The sequence below is a fragment of the Capra hircus genome, chromosome 18, assembly GCF_001704415.2.
Source record: "Capra hircus breed San Clemente chromosome 18, ASM170441v1, whole genome shotgun sequence".
Classification (NCBI taxonomy): Eukaryota; Metazoa; Chordata; class Mammalia; order Artiodactyla; family Bovidae; genus Capra; species Capra hircus.
Genome location: NC_030825.1, coordinates 46,605,627 through 46,627,583, shown reverse-complemented (window position 1 = coordinate 46,627,583; position 21,957 = coordinate 46,605,627). Strand labels below are relative to the sequence as shown.

The 21,957-nt window shown below is 53.4% G+C and overlaps 1 protein-coding gene across 2 annotated transcripts; it reads right to left on the bottom strand.

The window, feature by feature from the left end:
- On the bottom strand, nt 1,434–21,199 carry HPN (hepsin). 2 transcript variants are annotated; one of them, XM_018063370.1, is made up of 13 exons: nt 21,035–21,198; nt 20,411–20,480; nt 13,964–14,065; nt 13,834–13,875; nt 7,576–7,705; nt 7,384–7,506; nt 7,203–7,243; nt 6,651–6,816; nt 6,359–6,549; nt 2,642–2,737; nt 2,311–2,453; nt 1,964–2,128; nt 1,434–1,767 (listed from the first exon to the last, which is right to left on the bottom strand). In XM_018063370.1, exons 2-13 carry the CDS (start codon nt 20,424–20,426, stop codon nt 1,729–1,731), a joined length of 1,254 nt encoding a protein of 417 aa, XP_017918859.1. In that variant the 5' UTR covers nt 20,427–20,480; nt 21,035–21,198; the 3' UTR covers nt 1,434–1,728. The 2 variants fall into 2 exon arrangements, with proteins under 2 accessions (XP_017918859.1, XP_017918858.1); XM_018063369.1 differs by lacking the exon at nt 1,434–1,767 and having other exon boundaries at nt 1,774–2,128; nt 21,035–21,199.

The window sequence follows — 21,957 nt, the reverse complement described above, 5'->3', positions numbered from 1 at the left end:
CAATACTTTTGTGCAGTGGTACCCAATCTTTCTGGCACCAGAGAACGGTTTTGTGGGAAATAATTTTTTCACACCCGGGATGGGGAAGCGGTTTCAGGATGATTCCAGCTCATTGCGTACTTTAAGGAAATGGTGGGCTTCCCTGGTGACGCAGACGGTAAAGTGTCTGCCTGCAGTGCGGGAGACCCAGGTTCGATCCCTGGTTTGGGAAGATCCCCTAGAGAAGGAAATGGCAACCCAGTCCAGTACTCTTGCCTGGAAAATTCTGTGGACTGAGGAGCCTGGTAGGCTACAGTCCATGGGGTCACAAAGAGTCAGATATGACTGAGTGACTTCACTTTCACTTTAAGGAAATGGTACCCCACTCTAGTACTCTTGCTTGGAAAATCCCATGGACAGAGGGGCCTGGTAGGCTACAGTCCACAGGGTCTCAAAGAGTCGGACACAATGGAGCGAATTCACTTCACTTATTACCATTGTTATTACATTGTGATATAATCGTAATGCAGAATCAGTGGGAGCCCAGGGCTTGTTTTTCTGAACTCAGGCGGTGAAATGGGGAGCAGCTGTAAACACAGATGAAGCTCCACCCCGCCCAGTGTTCACCTCCTGCTGCAAGGCCTGGTTCCTAACAGGCCAGGGACTGGTAATGGTCTGTGGCCTGGAGCGTTGGGACCCCTGCTCTCGGGAACAAAGTGGGTCCCAGGGGAAGCTGAAACCAACCTCCAGCCCAGATGAAGAGATGAGGGGGATGTCTCAGGCTGTGCTCACCAGGCCTGGCACACCTGCCTTCTATCCACAGGGTCCAGCTTCCTGTGGAGCTTCACAGTAGATGTCTTTTCTTCTTCCTGGGTATCTACAACCAGTTTTCTTTTTCGTTTTTTGAAACAGCACCGGAGAAGCCCTCATTCTCAGGTCATGTAGTTCTTGAGGGTCAAACCTCCTCCCCACCCCATGCACAGGTGCACAGTGATCTGATTAGGGATGAGCATATGGCCCAAATCTGTCCAGGGAGAGCCAGGCCTGGGCCTTTTTTGCTACAGCTGATGGGAAAGAAGCATTCTTTCTCTACTGAGGCTGTTAAGTGGTCCACAGCATATAAGCTTAGAGTTTCGGTGGGTTGGGAGAGAACATCTCTACCTCTAGCTGTAGAGGAGACTGAAAATGAAGCTGACACAGAGAAAAGCAGATGTGAGAGAGGAAGTGAGGCACAGTCCTGAAAAATGTTTGAGCAGCTGGATCGAGAGGAGAAGCCAGAGGCTCCAGTGCATTTTCAGTTAAGTGAACCAATTGAGATATTTTCTGTTAAGCCAGTGGGAACTGGAGGATTATGCTCCCTGCCTTGATCTATGCCAGGCCCTAGTCACTCTCTTCCATGGGCCCAGAATGTCCTCATTAGCATGCTGCTTACAGCTGCAAACTCAGAGACCACATTAATCAAAACCATCTTTATTATTTAAAGAGCATCCTGTCATCAGGAGCACAAGATGGGGGGGAGTCCCAGATGGCAGAATAATATTTACATGGGGGGCAGGAGGGTGGTCCCAGGGCTGAGTGGGCCCGCCACTGTGGAGGACCTTGGAGGGAAGACTATCCTTGGACCTGTGGGCTGGGCCCAAGAAGAAAAATGTTCCATCCCTGGCCCAGGGTGAACCCCATCACGTGGGGCTGGGGCCCCTTAGATCAGCTCGGGCCCTGGAGGCGTGCACAGCGAGGAGAAGCCACAGGTCAGAGCTGGGTTACCATGCCGCTGGCTTCGGAGTGAGTCTGGGGAAAGACAACTAGGGGCTTCCCCCAACGTCCCACAAGTGCCCAACCCTCCCCAGGAGCCCCGTGAAAGCCATCCGTTCCCTAGGGTGACCCCTTCTAAGCCCTATAGGTTTCCAGAAAACCCTGCCTCCCTTTCCCGCTCATAGTCCCAAACCCTTCCGCCCTCTGGCTCCCATTTGGGCTCAAATTTCACCTTTATGGCCTGGAAGATCCACTCCCGGAAGTCACTGACTTTGGTGTAGACGCCTGGCTTCTGGGCCAGGGCACAGCCGGTGCCCCAGCTCACAATGCCACACAGCCGCCAACGTGGCGTCCGAGAGATGCTGTCCTCACACACGAAGGGGCCACCACTGTCGCCCTGGTGGGGGATGGAAGGCCTGGCTGGAGCCCTAGACGGCTGGCCAGGAGGCCCTCCTTGGAGGGTCGGGAGCTGTGGTCATAGAGCCCTCTGGCCCTGAGATAGGGAGCCCGACCACCCAAGGCCCTATGTCTCCATCCCTGGGGAGGCCAGGGCCCCGGCTGCCTCACAGCATCCCTCACCTGGCAGGCATCAATGCCACCCTCAGGGTAGCCGGCACAGAACATCTTGGGCTTGATCTGGTTCCCGTAGAAGTCGGGGCCGTTGCAGACATCATTGCTGATTATGGGGACTCGGGCCTCCTGGAGCACCCCAGCCTGTTGGCCTGGGGGTGTGCGGGCAAGGCTGGCCGAAGCTGGGGAGCATGCACACCCCCTCCCCGGCCCTCCCACCTGGGCTGCTCAGTGTCCCTACACCCCCGGGTCTAAGAGGCACTGGCGTAGCCCAACTGCCCTTCCCCAGCCCAGCTCAGAGTCTCCCTAAGGCAGCCTTCCAGTAGAGGACAAGACTCACCGTAGTACTGTGTGTTGCCCCAGCCAGTCACCGTGCAGATCTTGCCATCCACCAGGGCCTGCCCGGCAGCCGGGAGACACACGGGCTGGATGTACTCTGTGCAAGAGACCACACCAGTCTGGGCCCCTGCCAGTCTGCCCCGCCCAGGACAAACCTCCCTCCAGCTGCCCCAGCCCACCCTTCCCTCTGTTCTTTCACAAACACAACAGAAGTTGCCTCCTATCAACAACAAGGTCCCACTGTATAGTGCTGGGAACTATATTCAATACCCTGTGATAAAACATAATGGACAAGAATATGAAAAAGATATGTGTGTGTGTGTGTGTGTGTGTGTGTGTGTGTGTGTGTAACTGAGACACTTTACTGTATAGAGGAAATTAACACAACATTGTAAATCACTATACTCCAATACAGGGCTTCTCCAGTGGCTCAGCAGTAAAGAATCCACCTGTAATGCAGGAGACATGGGTTTGACCCCTAAGTTGGGGAGATCCCCTGGAAGAGGGCATGGCAACCCATTCCAGTATTCTTGTCTGGACAGAAAAGCCTGGCAGCTGCAGTCCATGGGGTCGCAAAGAGTTGAACACGATTGAAGTGACTTAGCATAGCATAGCATCCTTCAAAACATTTTTAAAAATAAAAGAAGCTGCCTTCTATTGAGAACTCACTATGTACTCGCATCTTTCTGGGTAAATTCCCTTAATATCCCATCAGTTCAGAGAGGTAGGGGCTATTACTACCCCCACTTAAAGAGGGGGAAATAAAACCATGTCACTTGCCCAAAGCCTTAGATTGAGTCAATGACAGAGCCAAAAGTTGAACCCAGGTTGGCCCAGTTTCTAAGCCTGTGTTATTAACCATGGCCCAGGGGCTGCCCCTTACCTAGAGAGTGACTTTGAAAATTTTTAATTATTTTTTCAATTTTTTGGCCACCGTGGCATGTGGGATCTTCGTTCCCAGAACAGGGATCGAATCTGTGCCGCCCCTGCATTGAAAGGGCCTCCCATTTAGCTACTGGACCACCGGGAAGTCCCTTCTGTAAGAAATTTTACAAGGCACTATCTTGAGATATTGGACTTCCACCTGTCAAAAAATCATCATAATAAACACACCAGTCTATCCTGTCCACAGTAAGAATGGCATCCCTGAGACATGACATCCTTGTGCAGTGCACAGCCCGTGCAAGTGGTCTTAGCAGCCCTGCTAGCAAGCCTTGCTGGTGATTTCACCTGCCTGAGCTCAGAGCTCTCAGGTGAAAAATGGAAAGAATAATCATTTCCCCCCCCTCCCCAGAGGTATATCGTGAGAAATTGGTGAAGTGTTGAATAGCGTGCCTGGCTAACGGGAAATGCTCACGTAACTAGCAATAGTAATAAACAACAGCAATGATTATTAGTGTTAACTGAATGCAGGCATTGCTCTAAGCTCTTTGACTCAGATTAACCCTTTTCAGCATTTCAATAACCTTCAGGAGTCATTTAACAGATGAGGGAAACTGAGGTTTGGAGAGGTGAAGCCACATATCCAAGACCGCAGAGCTGCTGAGTATCTGACCGCAAAGCCCACACCACTCCCCTCAGTCCCACGTCCAAATACAGGCCGCTCACATGTATTGTTCCCTTAAATGGAGAACTAGTATCATGGACCATTCAAAAGAAAATAACCGTTACAAATAAGAATAAGGCGGACTTCCCTGGTGACCAGTGGCTAAGACTCTGAGCTCCCAACCCAGGGGACCCGGGGTTCAATCCCTGGTCAAGGAACTAGATCTCACAAGCTGCAACTAAAGATTCCCCATGCCACCACTAAGACCCAGCGCAGCCAAATAAACACACAATTTTTTAAATTATAAAAAAACAAAGACAACAATGAAAACTACAAAACAGTACTGACTTTCCCGGCAGCTCAGCCAGGGGCTTATAGGCACAGATTCCAGAGCCACGCAACTTGGGCTCCAACCGTTGCCATTTTCCAGTAGTGGGAATGTGGGGTATTATGTATCTTCTCTATGTCGGGAATTTTCCTCTTGTGAAAAAAAAAACAAAACTCAGGATCATAAGAGAACCCACCCTCCCCAGGCTGCTGTGACGATGAAATCAGTGCATGCTTGGGACAAGCTGAGGCCAGTGGCTGCCCACAGAAGGCACGTGCAAGTGCTGGAGTTCATCCTATCATCACTATTACTGCATTCTTTCATTATTATTTTTTAAGATGTTTTAAAATCTTATTTATTTATTAAGGCTGTGCTGAGTCTTTGTTGCTGTGAGGGCTTTTTACTGTTTGTTGCGAACTGTAGTGGGGCTGGTTCTGGTACATGGGCTTCTCATTGCAGTGACTTCTCTTGTTGTGGAACAGAGGCCTACAGCGATCAGGCTTCAGTAGTTGCGGTACCTGGGCTTAGTTGCTCTGAATCAGGGACTGAACCTACGTCTCCTTCATTGGCAGGCAGATACTTAACCAACGAACCATCAGGGAAGCCCAAGATTTTTTAATTTTTTTAATATGGACCATTTTTAAACTCTTTCTTGAATTTGCTACAAAATTGCTTCTATGTTATGTGTGGGTGTTTTGTGGCAGAGAGAGCATGTGAGTCTTAGCTCCCAACCAGGGATCAAACGTACACCTGCTGCATTGGAAGGTACAGTCCTAACCACTGGACTGCCAGGGAAGTCCCTTTTTACCATTATTATTATCATCATCATACTGATGCCTGCTGAAGGCTCATCATCAGTGCTATGATAACTTCCTTATCATCGACATTATTAATATTACTATTACTACCACTCGGTGGCCTTCTGATAGCTAAAGCCCACAGCCTGCTCTAAATTCAAAAGGCATGTGTAGACGAGGTATGAAGGACACACGGACACCCAGGTGAGTCTTTCTCATTGACATCAAGGAAATGCTCTGGAGAACTACAAAGGGAATAAATAACTCCTGACTTTCTGATTCATTCATACACTTTTTTTTTTCATTTCTTTCTTTTATTTTGGTAATAGCTATTTTTGGAGATATAATTCCTGTACCACACAATTCACCCACTTAAAGTACACAAGTCAATGTGTTTTAGACAGGTTTTAGATTCAGGGACTAGCCTGCCCGGCAGTAGGAAGGTACCACCACCACCACAATCGATTTCAGAACATTTTCATCACCGCCTTTACCTCTGACCTCCCAGGGTTTCTGTGCCACCCCCACGCCTGGGGAAGCACTAATGTGCTTTCTATCTCTGCAGGTTTACCTGTTCTGGACATTTCGTAGAAATGGAATCATCTAGAATGTGGCTGTTTGGGTCTGACTTCTTTCTGAGCACAACGCTGTCCAGGGTCAACCACTGTGTACATGGATCACTGACTTTCTAACCTGATATGATTCCACTGTATGGATCTAGCATGCTTTTTGTTTATCCGCATGTCAGCGGACATCTGGTGGTTTCCATCCTTTGGCTACTGTAAATAATGCTGCTATGAACACCCATGCACTAGTTTTTGTGTAGCTATGTGTCTTCTTTTCTTTTGGGGACGTACCTAGGAGTGGAATTGAGGGGCCAAACGCTAATACTCACACATGGTTTTCCAAAGTGGCTGCACTAACTGCCCCTACCTAATGAATGCACAGTGAGTGCCCCTGGAGATCACTTCCCTCATCACCGTGAATTCCATGCCCCAGCCCCTCCTCTGTCCTCCTGGGCCCTGGAGTCCCCAGGCCCAGACGTACCTGTGAGGGGCAGGGTGCCGGAGAGGTGGACCAGGGCGATGTCGTTGCTATTCTCCTCGCTGTTGGGGTCTCGAAAGGGGAGATAGCCCCCATGGTAGATGACAGCCTGCACCCCCAGTTGCACGCCGTGGGGTGAAGTCTGGGCCACAGCACCAGCAAACACTCGCCATCGCGACAGGACCCGGTTCCGCCTACCGGGGAAAGGAGGGGAGGGTGGCCACCTGTCTGGGCACAGCCTCCCCCAGCTCACCGCTGCCCAGCCTCTCCCCTCCGTGCCCTGGGGGACACGCACTCAGGGAAGCAGTGGGCGGCTGTCAGCACCCAGTCCCTGGAGAGCACGGACCCCCCGCAGAGATGGGCTCCATCATAGCGAAGACTGACTTGCCACGGCCACCTGCCCAGGCTGGTGTCCTGGCCGCCCACAATGCGATCGACGGGCAGCTTCCGGTGGCCGCAGTCTGTGGGGAGAGGGGCAGCCAGGGGCCGGCGGGGGGCCTGGACTCCCTGCCCTGGGGGTCTGAGAGGTCACGCCCCTCTCTGGGGAGAGTGAGTGGTCACGATCCTAACCTGAGGGGTCTGAGGAACACCGCTCTGATCGAGGGGGAAGGGGGTCTGTCTGAGGAGACACAGCCCCATCTGTGGGGATCTAGGGGGACATGGCCCTACTTTGGGGGTCTGAGGGGATGTGGACCCCCCCACACCCTGAAGGAGCCTGAGAGGACATAGCTCCATCCCTGGAGGACCTAAGAGGATGAGGCCTACCTGGGGGTATCAGATGGGCCATGGCCCTGCCACGCTAGGGGCAGCGAGTCTCAGAAGAGGGCTCTGAGTTTTGGGGTCTCACCTTGGCAGCTGGTAGCCAGGAAACGGCCTCTGGGACAGTCGCTGTGGGAGGGACCGGGATGAAGACACAGAGATGAAAAAAGAGGCCAATTAGGACGGAGGGAAGGCACCCGGGGGAGCGTGGGTACCCAGGGGTGGTGGGGCCCGCAGCTTGCGCCCCACCTGCCCGCCGCCCTCCTCACCACACGGAGAGGACCTCGAGCAACCTCCGGGCATGCGGCAGCCTCCCCTCGTCCACGCAGAAGAAGCCCGACGTGCCATTGGCGCCCGCCGTCCGCACGTCCAGCTCCGAGAAGTCCAAAGCCCTGGGCAGGGCAGCGGTCAGACCTGCGCCCCCCGCCCTCCCAGCCCCCCACCAGGGGCACCCCGGGTACCTGAGGAAGCCCATCTCCTCGCAGCTGAGCCCCGCCACCCTGGCGTTGGAGCGCGAGGAGCAAAGCAGGCGCCACGTGCCCTCCGTCTGGTCGAACACCGTGAGCCGAGCATCCGCCGGGCCGACCTGCACTGCAGGGCGACAGGAGGACCGCCTGGGTCGCCTTCCCGCCCGAGCCCTCCCAGCCTCTTCTCTGCCCGTGCCAGTCTAGTCCTGAGTCTTGGCAGGCCCGATCGGAGCACCCCGGGCTCTGCACATCTGTGACTACCTCTGGAAGGGCTCAGGACTCAAGCTGGACCAAAGATTAGGGGTCCTAAGACTCTGGCTGCATCGCCATGGGGAAACCGGGCAAGGTGGGGGAGGGGGCGATCCTCTTGCCACCGGGATTCCTCAACTGGTGGCCCAAGAGCTGGAAGCTAGATTTGTCAAGGTCCATCTTTGCCTGCAGGAGGGGGAATAGGGGGCAGCAGTGATAAACCAATGTAAAGGAAAGCCAGGAGATTCTGATAACATTTTTATAGCTCCTTAATGGAATCAGGCTTAAAGAACCTCCAGAATCGTTACTTAAGTGAGTTAATAATTTCCCTTTTTATGTAGCCAGTTTCTTGGTTTTCCCTTTTCTCTTTTACAGCCTGAAGATCGTTGACCAATAATACATCACATTGCCAAAATATCTAAATAGATTTCCTATAATTTTAAAAAAGAAGAGTTATCTTTTTTCTGCAGGACTTGCCAGAGCCTTGAGTACGTGCTAAGTTGCAGGATAATTATTCAAGCAGAGGATGCAGCATTCATTCATTCATTCAACAAGTGTTAACTAGACACATACTCCATGCCCGGTCCTATGTGGGGTGGTGCTGGGGGACATAAAAATGACCAAGACCTCTCTGGGCTGTACCCTCACCAAGCACAAAGTCCATCCATAGGGGAGACAGACAGCAATTAAAAAAAAAAAATCACCCAATCAAACACAGCTTCACCAACTGTGACAAGAGGCAGATACACAGCAAGGCTGCAGAGTGCTTATGGGGGATTCTTCCTGCCTGCTTAATGCACTGAAAAGTGATGCTCCCCTCAGTCCCTTCCAGTCTGCTCCTCACACATGGCCAGAGGACCCTTGCCACACCTAAGCCAGGTCACAGCCCTTAGGTGTGCCTTAGCAAACACTCAGTCTGTGCCAGGCTCTATTTCGAGCAATGAACAAATCAGACAAAACCCCCAGCTGTGGGGAGCTCAAAAGCCAATGGGTAAGATGGATAACAAACAGGAGAGAGAAGTAAAATAGATGCTGTGTCACAAAAGAAGGGGCCTTAGAGACAAGTCGAGCTTGACAGAGAGGCAGGGGAGTGCTGACATGGGGAGAGACAGGAGGTTGTACTTTCCTATAGGTGGGCAGGGAAGGCTGCACTGAGAAGGTGGTATGCAAGCAGAGATCTGAAGGAGGTGAGAAGACAGGTGAGGGAACAGAGAACTAGGCCAAGAGAATTGCAAGTGCAAAGATCCCACGGTGGGGGCGGGGTTGTTGTAGGAACAACAAGGGGTCTGGGCAGAGTGAGTGAGGGGAGGGGGAGCAGAAGACAAGACTAGACTGACTTTGACTTTTACCAGGAGGGAGAAGGCAATGGCAACCTACTCCAGTACTCTTGCCTGGAAAATCCCAGGGACAGAGGAGCCTGGTGGGCTGCAGTCCATGGGGTCACTAGGAGTCGGACACAACTGAGTGACTTCACTTTCACTTTCCTGCACTGGAGAAGGAAATGGCAACCCACTCCAGTGTTCTTGCCTGGAGAATCCCAGGGGATTCTGGGAGCCTGGTGGGCTGCCATCTATGGGGTTGCACAGAGTCGGACACGACTGAAGCGACTTAGCAGCAGCAGCAGCAGGAGTGAGGGCTGAGCCAGGAGGGCCTTGATCTGACTCAGGGGTTCACAGGCACCCTCTGGCTGTGTGTAGGGAGCAGACTGTAGGGGGCAGGATGGGACCAGGGAGACCAAGAAGGAGGCTGTGTGATGGTTCAGGAGGGAGAGGATGGAGGCGGGGCCATGGTGGGGGCAGTGGAGGATTCTGCATAGAATTTGTGGGTGGAGCCCACAAGGTCAGCTACTATTGGATGTGGGTGGAAGGAAAAGAGGGGCCAAGGGCAATTCCAAGGTGTTAGGTCTGAGCCACTAGAAGGATGAGCTGCCACTGACTGAGACAGGCAAGGTGGGAAGGAGAAGGTTTGGGGAAAGATCAGCTGTGAACCCCTTTTCTCTGGAGCTTCCTGAATGGCTGGTGTTCTGAGAGCACATTCTGGGACAGTGAATCTGATCCAAACTCAACTTTGCATCCTTGGAGGAAGAACTTGATGAGGCCACACCCAAGCTGAGCAGTCTTCCCACAGCCCCACAGATCTGGACAAGGGGAGGCAGAACTTCCGGGGAGAACCCTGTCCTGCTGAGGACAGAGAAAGGCAAAGAGAAGATTTGCATTCAGGCCTGAGTGACTCCAAACCCCAAGCCTTTAATGTTGCCTGTGACTGCAGTCATGAAACTAAAATACACTTGCTCCTTGGAAGAAAAGCTATAACAAACCTAGACAGCATGTTAAAAAGCAGAGACATCATTTTGCCAACAAAGGTCCATATAGTCAAAGCTATGGTTTTTCCAGTAGTCATGTATGGATGTGAGAGTTGGACCACAAAGAAGGCCAAGTACCAAAGAACTGATGCTTTCAAACTGTGGTGCCGGAGAAGACTCTTGAGTGTCCCTTGGAGGTTAAGGAGATCAAACCAATCAATCCTAAAGGAAATCAACCCTGAAAAATCAACCCTGAATATTCATTGGAAGGACTGACGCTAAAGCTCCAATACTTTGGCTGCCTGATGCAAAGAGCTGACTCATTGGAAAAGACCCTGATGCTAGGAAAGATTGAGGGCCGGAGGAGAAGGGGACAAAAGAGGATGAGATGGTTGGATGGCATCACTGACTCAATGGACATGAGTTTGAGCAAACTCCAGGACTTGGTGAAGGACAGGGAAGCCTGGTGTGCTGCAGTCCATGGGATCACAAAGAGTCAGACACAACTGAGCAACTGAACAGCCTGTCAAGCAACTTTCCTCCTAAGGGTTAAACAAAAAAGGCACAGTAATAACACTGGTGAAGGAATGGGTGGGACAAACTGAGAGAGTAGCCCTGAAACATATGCATTACTATATACAATATCAATAGCTAGGGGGAAGTGACTGTGTAACAAGGAGCTCAGCCTGGTGCTCTGTGACGACCTAGAGGTGTGGGATGGGGTAGGGAGTGGGAGGGAGGTTCACGAGGGAGAGGATATATAGCTGATTCATGTTCTTATACAGCAGAAACCAATATAACATTGTAAAGCAATTATCCTCCAATTAAAAAATGAATTTTAAAAATAGTAACACTGACTGCATTTCCTGGGGATGGGCTGACCCTACAGTATGTGTCATATCTGGGGGGTTCTATCCCACAATCATCCTGGGAGGGAGAGACCATCTCTATGTCCATCTTACAAACGAGAAAACTGAGCCTTAGAGAGGACATACTTGCCCCTGAGAATATAGCTAAGAACCGGCAAAGTCAGGATTTGAATCCAGACCTGCCTACCTGCATACTCCCTGCTCCTTCTGTGGCTCTCATACAGACCCTTATCAGCCCCTTTTCCCCAAATATACTCATGTGGGCATGTACTAGGAGCTTCCTGGTTAACTGGCCTTAATCACAGCTTCCTGTTCTGGGATGGGGCCCAGAATATCTGGTACCTCCACTGGGTACCACCCCTTGAGTTCCCAGACCAAGATCTGGGGTTCGAAACACCAGCTGAGGATGGGAGTGAATTCTTATTTTTAAATGACTTCTCAATGCTGCAGAGATTGTGATTTCCAGAAAGTGTGAGGTTTTAGGAAATAAATTATCATTTTATGGATGTATTTGGAGGGAGGAGCGGAAGGAGGAGGAGGGAGGGAGGGAGGAAGGAATATCAAATGCCCCCTCCAAGTATTTTTAAAGCTATATTCTGTGCCACTGTTTCTCACTTTTAAACTCTTTATTCTTGTTTGTGTTATTTTAAGCCATGCAGAAAGTACGTTCTGGGTCACCTGGTTTGGTTTGCTTATCAAATTGTCTGATATATTTAGAGGTGTGAAAAATCCCAGAAAAGTGAGGTGGGGATATCATTTCTGGGTTGTTTCTGCTTGTTCATTTTGTAATTTCCCAGCATTTTTGAAAAACCCAAGTGTAATGGGAGGGCACAGTGCTGGCGATAGCCAGAGTCAGGTCTGAATTGTGGCCTCACTACTTTCCAGCTGAAGCCCAGGACAAGTTAGTTCACCTCTGAGATTTGTCCTCATGCTTATTCATTAAACAAAGGTTTCCTAAGCACCTGCTATGCACCAGACACTGTCTAGGGTGGTAAACAAAATGCCCCTGCCCTTCTGAAATTCACCAGGAGTAAATCATGAGTCATGTGAGGAGGGTCATAGAGGGGGTGGTGGGGGGCAGAGGGTATGGAGCCTGGGAGCAGAAAGGTCTAGCTCAGGAAAGTTAAAGCCTAAAGCCTGAAATACAGAAGTCCATGTTAACCAAGTTGGCTGAAAGTCAAGCATTGCACAGATCATCACCTCCGCTAATTCTCACCAATTTCCAGATAAGGATGCTGAGAACCAGAGAGGGCAGGCCAGGTGGGAGCCTCAGCTCAGCCGCGATGGTACAGGACCCAGAAACCTGCCTCTGGGTGTGAGCATAAAGAGAAGGTGAGCAAAGACTGTGGTGCTAGGAGGGTCCTTTGAGAGTGACAGAGCAGCCCGTGGGCTGGGGCCTGAAGAGTGCTGGGAGCAAGCATGAGGTCAGGGTGGAGTCCGAGGAGCCTTGGAGTCCGCCAAGGTTGGGATTTTAGCCCAGCAGCAGTAGCGAGTCATAGAGGCGCATCTGGTAGGTGCATGACCCCTCTGCCCTGCCATTTATTCAATGTGCAAGTCAGTACAAGTCGCGGGGCCTCAGTTTCCTGCATGTGCAAAATGGGAGTGATGATAAACGGCCCCAACTTCACAGGGGTCTTGTGCAAAGGCTGCAGCCAGGGCCTGGCATACATTAGCCATCAACATGGCAGCTCACTGGGCTGTTTCTTGAGAAACAATAGAGTAAGCTCTGGATCCAGGCTGTCTGAGTTCCGATCCCTGTGACCTGGGGCAAGTCACTTGGTCTCTCCACACCTCATTTCCCCATATTAAAATGGGCCGTGGGAAGGATTGAATGAATTAATACTTGCAAAGCCCTGAGGCCTGTGCCTGGCACAGGTAAATGCTGGGCAAGTGCCAGCTGTGGTGGTTGACCTTGATGGCCTTCCTGTCTAGATGTTCGTTTCTGCTCGTAATGTGAGCTGAGTCCTTTATGGAACTAGATGGGCCTCGTGGGAGTGAAAAATTCATCCTGTCACCCAACTTCCCCTTTCTTCCTGCTGCCCTGGGCCACTGAATGGCAGCCTGGGGTTAGCATTTAGAAAGATCCATTCATTCATTCATTCCACAATTAGTTTCTATATCTATTCGTTTTTCCACCTATGGAAAAACTCAAACAAACTTCTTGGCCACCCTGATATTTATTCGCGTGACCATTCCTGCCTTCACATCTCTTCCAGTCAAGCTTAAGTGCTATTCCTGGCGCCATCACGTGCCCACGGTGTGTCCTCTCCAGTCCTCACTTTCTACATCTGTAAAATGGGAATAACAACAGTAGCTGCCACCAAGAAGCGACAGAAAAAGGTTGGCTGAATTCATACAGCACCTCTACTTCTCAAACATGTATTGACCATGTTTCACAATATGAAACTCATGTTTACATTATGATGTAGCCCCAGACTTCCGTTTCCTGGGGTGAACTATGGCATTGCTCCAAGCCTCAGTTTCCCCATCTGTAAAATGGAGGGAATAACAGTCCCACCTTCATAAAACCCAAAGGAAAGATTAACAGAACTTTTTCTTATGGAAAGAGATGCACTCTGATTTTTTAAATCAAATCTGTTTCATACTTTTTTAAATGTGGTTTTCAACTCACTGGTTTCATGATGCACCTAATGGATAACATGTTTAGAGTCTGAAGAAGATTGGATTAGACCATCCACGCGGGTACATAAGCACCACCAGCATTCCTGCAGACATTCGGGCATTCATTTAAAAAATCCTTTCACTGAGTTCCCACCAGGTGTGAGTTTCCTCCAGGGCTCCCCCAGAGGGTCTCAGCCCCGCTCTACTCACCTGGATACAGCGGCTCCTGATCACTCCTGAGTAGAACAGTCACTGCGGAGAAGGCAGAAGTGAGGGCAGGCAGGCTGGGGGCTGCCAGGGGCAGGGGAGGGTAGAGGTGCAGGGGTCTGTCCACTCTCACCAATGGCCCAGGACGCTGCCCCGATGCCTGTCAGGAGCAGGACGGTCCCCACAGTGAGAGCGGCCAGCTTGGGTCCGGAGCAGCATGGCACAGTCCGGCCACCTGCAACAGACACCATGCTGGGGCCACTGCCAGGCCTGTCCTCATCGTGGCAAGAGGCCCGCTCTGCCCTGCCCCCCGGGGTTAACTTAGCACGCCTGAGCCCGCCATGCCCTGGGTCCAGTTTCTTGGGGCGTGCAGTTGGCAGGCCTGTCCCTCCCCTGTGGGGAGGGTGTCCAGCCCCCCAGGGCTTCCAACTGGGAAGGGGTGTGGCTGGGACAGTTGCCACCCTCCCTGCCCACACTCCTGGCACTGAAGGGACTTCTCCTTCCCAGTGACGCTGCGCTCTGTATCTCCTTCTTGGACCTCTCACTTCTGCTAACTTTCCCAAAGGTGCTTGGAGCCTCTTGGGGGCTGTGACCCCTCACCTTTGCCCTCTTGGCAGCTCTCTTCCCTCCTGTTTGGCATTTCCTCACTGCCTCATTTCTCTCTGCTGTTACAGATCCTCTGTCCCTGGGAACCCCCCAAACCAGACCTCTCCCGAAGGACCGAGCTCCAGCGTCAACTTGACCCCAGAGGCTGAGAACCTACATTTGGAAATTTGTCAGCCTCACTTAAAAATATTGGCCTTGGGAATTCCCTGGTGGTCCAGTGGTTAGGACTCCATGCTTTCACCACTGAGGGCACAGGGTCGATCCTTGGTTGGGGAACTAAGATCCCGCAAAGCACGAGGCCCAGCCAAATCAAAAAATACATATGTGGGCCTTACCCACTGCTATACATGGGACCTTGGGCAGGTACTACCACCTTTTTAAGCCTCAACTTCCTCATCTATTTAATGGGCATCCACCTAGCACTCACCTCTAAAAATATTATTTGAAGCTTCTTTCAAATAACTAGGAGCCGTACTCTTGTCAGACACCTTCTGTGCCAAGCACTGCTCTGAATGTATTATTCCGTCCTTGTCTCAGTTATGATTCCTATTTTTCAGACAGGGGAAACCGGGGCTCACAGAAGTGGAGCCACCTGCCCAAGGTGACTCAGCCAGGAAGAGGTAGTACTGGCTTGGCACTGGGATCCAGGTGCATAACCACTAAGCCTTGCCACCCTCTCTGTGCTATAGTGGCTGGCGTAGAGCAGGTTCTCCATAAATGCTTTTTTTCTTTTTCATTTTTATTGGTCAATAAATGTTTTAAATCATTATAGCTGTGTGGTCTTGGACAGCTCCCTTCACCTCTCTGGGCCTCAGTTTTCTCATCAGTAAAATGGGGGTTTATTCACTCGTGGTCCTGTGGAGCATCCACTGTGTACCTGGCACCATTCTAGGCTCTGGGGACACATCCCTAAACAAGACAGCTGAGATGCTCTCACAGAGCTCACATTCTCATGTGTGTAAAGCGAGGGGAAGCCAAAACAAGCAAACAAGTAAATGAACTTGATCATGTTCAGAACATGGCCAAGTCTATAAAGAAAATGATACAGGTCGGGGGCAGCAGGGTCTTCTGTGGAGTATTCAAGAAGGGCCTCCCCAAGAAGGGGCTTTTGAGCTGAGACCTGACGGCTGAGGCCAGCCAAGCAAAGAACTCTCATGGAAGCGCACAGTGGGCAGAGAAGAGCACAGGCCAGGGCCTTGAGGCCAGAACAAGCATGGCGGGTGAGAGGGCAAGAGAGGCCACAGCTGTGGCCAGAATGGCATGAACTTGGGGAAGGCACTGGGGCCAAGGCTGGGGCCAGCTGGGGAGGCCTGGCAGCCTGAGGAGAAGAGGAATTTTATTCCCAGTGCAGCAGGGACCCTGGGGCTGAAAAGCCAATCCTTTGGCTAGGGATGGGGGGAACCAAAGAGAAAACACAGCTGAAAGCCTTTGCTGGGCCTGGCGTGCACCCGACTGCCCCTGGCATCTGCAGGACCTTCCAGTTCTGCCATCTGGGTCATGGCAGTATGGCTGATGGGCATGGGGCCAGGCCAGCACCCAGAAAGGAGTGGGGAGCGGTCCAGGACCTTCCTGCAATGGCTATTGTCTGAGTGCCTTAAGAATTTGAGAACCCAGCCATTCTTGTCCAGGCACGCCTCCCTCCAAAGAGGCCCCGGCGTGCCAGCCCAGTCCAGCTGCGGCTGGCTGACCCTTCCCTGTCTCCCTGAGGGGGCCTCTCAGGCCCCGTCCCCACCTTGCTGCTGCCGCAGCTTAGTCACTTCAGTTGTGTCCGACTCTGTGTGACCCTGTGAGCTGTAGCCCTCCAGGCCCCTCTGTCCATGGGATTCTCCAGGCAAGAACACTGGAGTGGTTTGACATTCCCTTCTCCAGGGGATCGTCCCAACCCAGGGATTGAACCCAGGTCTCCTGCACTGCAGGCAGATTCTTAACCACTAAGTCACCAGAGAGGACCCCGTCCCCACCTTGGTCCCCAACCATATTCCTGGTTTCAGTGGGAGGTCTTGACTCCCGAAGCCATCAGGCTGGTCCCAGGTCCTTTGTTTTCAGACATGCCTGCGGAGCTTTGGGCCACTCAGAGCCCAAGCTAGAGGCCCTGGCATGACTGCCGAGGCAGGAAGCACGGCTACCTTGCGTCGCTTAAGGTGAGAGGAGAAACTTGCTCCATGCCCTGTGATTCAGGAGACTTCAGACAACCCCCAAACAGTGCCTCTGGTGGGACAGGAAGCGTCCTCACCCGGGTTCTTCAGAGAGGCATCCTGACTGCTTATCTTCGCCAAGGCAGGAAGTGTCCTCACTGGACAAGAGGCAGCATGCTGGTGTGACTCCTCGGGGCAATAGAGCCTGGTAAGCCGGGACCCCCGAGCGTCCCCCTGAGGCTCCGCTCCCTGTTCCTTCAGGGGCGCTAGGCTGCCCTTGTCTCCTCACAAGGCAGTTCCGCTGCCTCCACCATTTGGCTGCAAAACCCTGCCAAGTGATGTCCTTGGTCCCTTGTCTCTGAAACTCCACTCAAACAGCTCCTCGCGTACCCAACTCCAACTTCCCGAACAAAATTCTCCCCCCGTCTGATTTCTGGGACACCACCCTCGTCTGATTTGCTTCCTACTCCTCAATCTCCTGACCCTCCACATGCTCTCTGAAATCTGGGCTTCACGGGGCGGCCCCGGCCTTCTTCCCCTCATGCCTCCCCGCGCCACCCCCACAGACTGCGTTTTCTGTCCTCAGCTCTGGACTCTGCTTAGTCCTAGGTCGGGGGTCCTGCAGCCTCTTAGATGCCTCCCCCTGGAATCACCACACTCCGTCACACCTCCCAGATTCCATACTGGCCTCCACGTCCCCCTAAGTCCCCAGGTCCCGTCTCAGAGGTCCTCATCCGCAGGTCTGTCCCTGTGTGCAGAACACCTCCCTCTTCCCACGGCTCAGGCCTCCTGAGTGTCTCCTGCCCACTTTCTCCTTCCCTGCCCCCACCCCCTCCAACCCCTGGGCTCAGTCTCTCCTTCTGGTCCAGCCTCCACATGGAAACCAGGGGGGTTCTTCCCAAACAGCAAATCCAACCTGTCCCTAGAACCCTCCAAGGCTCCCCAGTGCCTCTCAGGACAGAGTCTAAGGCCCTCAGCCCAAGGTGCCAGGCCCTCTAGGATGTAAGCACAGCTATCAGAGATTTGGGGGTTGAACATGTTTTCCCCAATTCCCAGACAGCCATAAGGGTCCTTACCAGACAATTGATAGAGCTTCCAAAAAGCAACCAAAACGACAGGACTTATACAAGGTTTAAAAAAAAAAAAGAAAGAAAGAAAGAAAGAAACAGCTCCATCTTGTGGAGAGAGCTGGCACTGCCCAGGCATGGGCCGGCTTCTTACCAGAGTCCTAACAAAACTTGGTCCAGCCTGCGTGTCTCATCACCCGCCCAGCTTCATTTCCAACTTTACCTCCAGAAATCCCAAATCAGCTACATGCCACCATACACCTGGCAGATTGTCACCCCCAGCTGTTTGCCTTGCTCTTCTGTCTGCCTGGCACACCTACTTACTCCTGCCTCATTCTGAGTGTCAATTCAGATTATCACCTCCAGTGATTCGGAGTACCCCGGGAGCACCAAGAACCTCACCTTGGGCGCACTTCACCAGCAGAATGGTAACACAAATGTTAGCGTAACTGCAGCTCTCAGAAGACACACCGACCCTAGGCCTGTCCTAACCCCATCCTGCCAGTATATGTATCAGTGACAAGTTCTTCAGTTGTGGCCCTATGGACTTCAGTCCGCCAGGCTTCTCTGCCCATGGGATTCTCCAGGCAAGAATATTGGAGAGGGTTGCCATGTCCTCCTCTAGGGGATCTTCCCCAACCAGGGATCAAATCCGCGTCTCTGTCTCCTGCATTGGCAGGTGTTACCGCTAGCGCCACCTAGGGACCCCAACCCCATCTTGCAGTATCCTGAAATCCTTGCAAGCTATCAATGAAGAACATATCATTATCACCACCCGGATGTACAGATGAGGAAACGAAGCCCAGAGAGGTTCAGCCACCCACACCAGGTAACCCAGCAAGTAAGCCCAGGTTTGCCATGACGGTAGGACTCCCCTCCAAGACTAGGACACACTCCACTTTGTTTCTCTGGTTCCTTTACCCCTAGGCCCCAGGCCTGGTGAGTCCCTTCAGTGGGCTCCAGGAAGGAAGGTTTCCAAAGGTGCAAGGATCTGCCACCTACCTGCTCAACAAGGGTTCAGTACTGTTTCCCAGGCCACTGGGAGCCTGGTGGCTCAGATGGTAAAGAATCTACCCGCATTGCGGGAAACCCAGGTTCAATCCCTGCATTGGGAAGATCCTCTGAAGAAGGGAATGGCTATCCACTCCAGTATTCTTTCCTGGAAAATTCCATGGACAGAGGAGCCTGGTGGGCTGCAGTCCCTGGGATCGCAAAGAGTCGGACACAGCTAGCACCTCACAGCTGGATGGTTTGGGCTCTGATTTTCTAGCTGTGCTGAGACACAAGGAGGCCAGTGATCCATACCCATCATTTCAGCCAGCACACTCAGTGCTCCCTGCCTATCACAGCATTTAAATCCTCACACCATCCTATAGGGTGGACATTAGTACTGCTTTTTTTTTTTAACAGAGGAAGAAATGAGCCCCAGAGAGGGTGAGCCACTTTCCCAGGGCCTCACAGCTAGAGAGTGATACTGCTTGGGACCGAGACCAACTAGCTAGGTTCCAGGAAGAAAAGAGGGAGTCAGCCCCAGCTGGGGAGGGCAGGAAGAAAGAGCCACCCCTAACTGGTCTCCTCCAGCTGGCTCTTAAGTGTGGAGGAGGTTAAGAGGAAGTCAGGGTGTCTGGAGCCCCTGCCAGGGGATTCCATAAGCCCTTGAGTGTCTGTCAAACCGGAGGTGTGGTTTCTCCCCACCATCCCTAGGGTGGTTTCTCTGTTGTTTCTCCTCTCTTCATCCATCCAGACCAGGTCCAAAGTCCCCCTCTGCTCTGCCCACAGAGTGAGGAGGTGGGAGGAACGTCTGGTATCGGTGGGGGTCTTGGGCCCCAGGTCTCCAAGTCGGCCGACCTCTGCCATGACAGCTCTGGGGCACCCCGTGTGTTTTATGCACTAAGCCCCACGCTGGTGCCTTGTGCGTGTTTTATGCTCCCAACAACCTCACGTAGGTAGGTAGGTGGCATTAGAACCCATGCTTGACCCAGGGGGAGATGAAGCCCAGAGGAACGACGACACTTCGCCAGGTCGCACAGTAAAAATCAGTGGCAGAGGAAGGTTCGAAGGCAGCCCGGTGGGGCTTCCCTGCTGGCTCAGTGGTAAAGAATCTGCCTGTCAACTCAGGAGACTTGGGTTCCATGTGAGGATCCCACATACCGTACAGCAACCAAGCCCGTGTACCAGAACTATGGAGCCTGTGCCCTAGAGCCCGGGAAGCGCAGCTAATGAGCTCATGTGTCCCAACGACTGAAGCCTGAGCCCCCTAGAGCCCATGCTCTGCAACAAGAGAAGCCGCCACAACGAGAAGCCCTCGCACTGCAACTAGAGAAACGCCTGCGTGCAGCAACGAAGACCCAGCACAGCCAAAAATAAATAAATGAATAAATAAATAAAATTATATATATGTTCTAAAGGCAGGCCTGTGCATTCCATTCCAGAGTCTATGTCCTGAACGGTGATAGCTAGTTTCCCAGCCTTGACCCCAAGCAAAAGACAGGTCCACAGGTAGCTGAGAAATCACTGGGGGGTGAAGGGAAACTGAGTCAGGGAGCCAGGAAGGTCATATGGGGTGGCTGGGAGGCAGGTGGTGTTGCAGCCCCACAGAGAATTTGGTTAATAGTTAATTAGGTGGAGGAGGCTTCAGAAGGGGGTGGGGGTGGGCCCAGGAGGGGGTGCCAGAGAGAGGGGGCTCCAAGGGAGCAGAGGGTTGGGAAGACAGCACAGAGGGAGGGGAGGGGCGCTAGGCAGAGCTCAGGTCTCAGGGACAGGGGGACTCACCCTCCTTCTCCGCCATGTCACAGCCTCTAGTTAATAATTCCCCGGCTGACCTCCGGGGCCGGGGCGGGACCTGTGGGGAGATGAACGAGGGGGAGGCAGGGCCTGGGGGAGCCCAGCCCGGCCCCTGTGCCCCCAGTCCCAGGCGCCCATCCAGGGAGGCTGAGGGACTGGGCCCTGGCCAGAGCACGCCGTGATCACGGACACAGACTGGGCTGGGTTCAAGGATGGGGTCAGTGTGTGACCAACAGCTAGGGGGATGATGGGATTTATAGCGCCGGGGGACCCTGGGCCTGGGCCGGGTGGAGAGGGGACTGGGGGGTCTGAATTCCCGGGTCTGAGGAAGGTGAGCTGGTGGCCTCAACTCCCGGGTCCTGGGGAAAGAGAGGTCTGGGGACCAGGACTGCTTCTTATGAGGGAGGGGCTGCACTCCTGGGCTGGAGGGAGGAGGAGACCGGGACCCGATCTGGGGAGTCTGAAGAAGCAGGGGCTAGAACTCTGAGGTCCTTGGAGAGAAGTCCGACTGGCCCCTCTCAGAGCACCTCTAATGGGAAGTGGGCATTAGGGTGAGTACGGGTGAGGGCACCCATGTCCTGGGGACGGGAACCTGAGGACCCTGGTCCTTACCCTGGGGTCCGGCAGGTGGGGGCGGAGCTGAGAGATGGTGCCGGTTTAGGGTCAGTCTCCAGGCCTGGGCAGGAGCATGGTGGCCCCGCAGTGGCAGCGGGCCCTGGAGGCAGAGGCGGCGGCAGCCAGCGCGAGGGGCCTGCTAGGCCTAGCTGCCTCACCTGAGGAGGAGGGGGCGGGGGAAGGGGCGGGGAGGGGCCGGGCCAAGGGATTGGCAGCGCTGGAGGCCACCTGGCTGGTGGGACAGGGTTTGCAAGGGGCTGGACCGGGGCGCCCAGCAACCTGCCTCCAGCCTGGACGGGCCCCAGGTGTGCCGGTGTGAGGGTATGTGGAGTTGGGACAGAGCTGGCCTGAGGGCCCAGAGTCTGGGGAGACAGGCCAGGCTGGGGAGTGCTGACAGGGCCACCAGGAAGGAGGAATAAAGTGGAGAGGCACAGATGGAGGGTTGTCCCAGCTGCCCCAAGGCGGCCCTGCCCCTGCGTCTCCTCTGCCCCCTGCCCAGCCCCCTGCCCACAGCTGCCCCTGACATTTCCTGCACCCATCGTCCAGCTCCTGAACAAGGCATTCCCTGCTCCAGACTGGGCCTCAGCCCAGCCTTGGCCCCGGACTCCTCCTGCACCTCAACGCCTGCCCCAGCTTCTGCCCCTTCCAGTGTCCCCGGTCCCGGCCCCCACCTTTATTCACCCTCCCCCCAGCCCCCTCCCCCCAGCTGCTTTCCTACAAGTCACGGGGGCTGGTTTGCTTTGGCAGCCTCTCTGCCGCCTGCAGCGATGACCTCTGGAGCTGGGAAGTCCTAGACAAGGGGGATGGGCACTTGGCCCGGAAAAGGCAGCACAGAGTGCTGAGGCCCAGGCCAAGCGGCCGGAAGTGTCCACAGGCAGATACACACTGTCCCGCCAGCAGCCCAGGAATCATCGACGTCA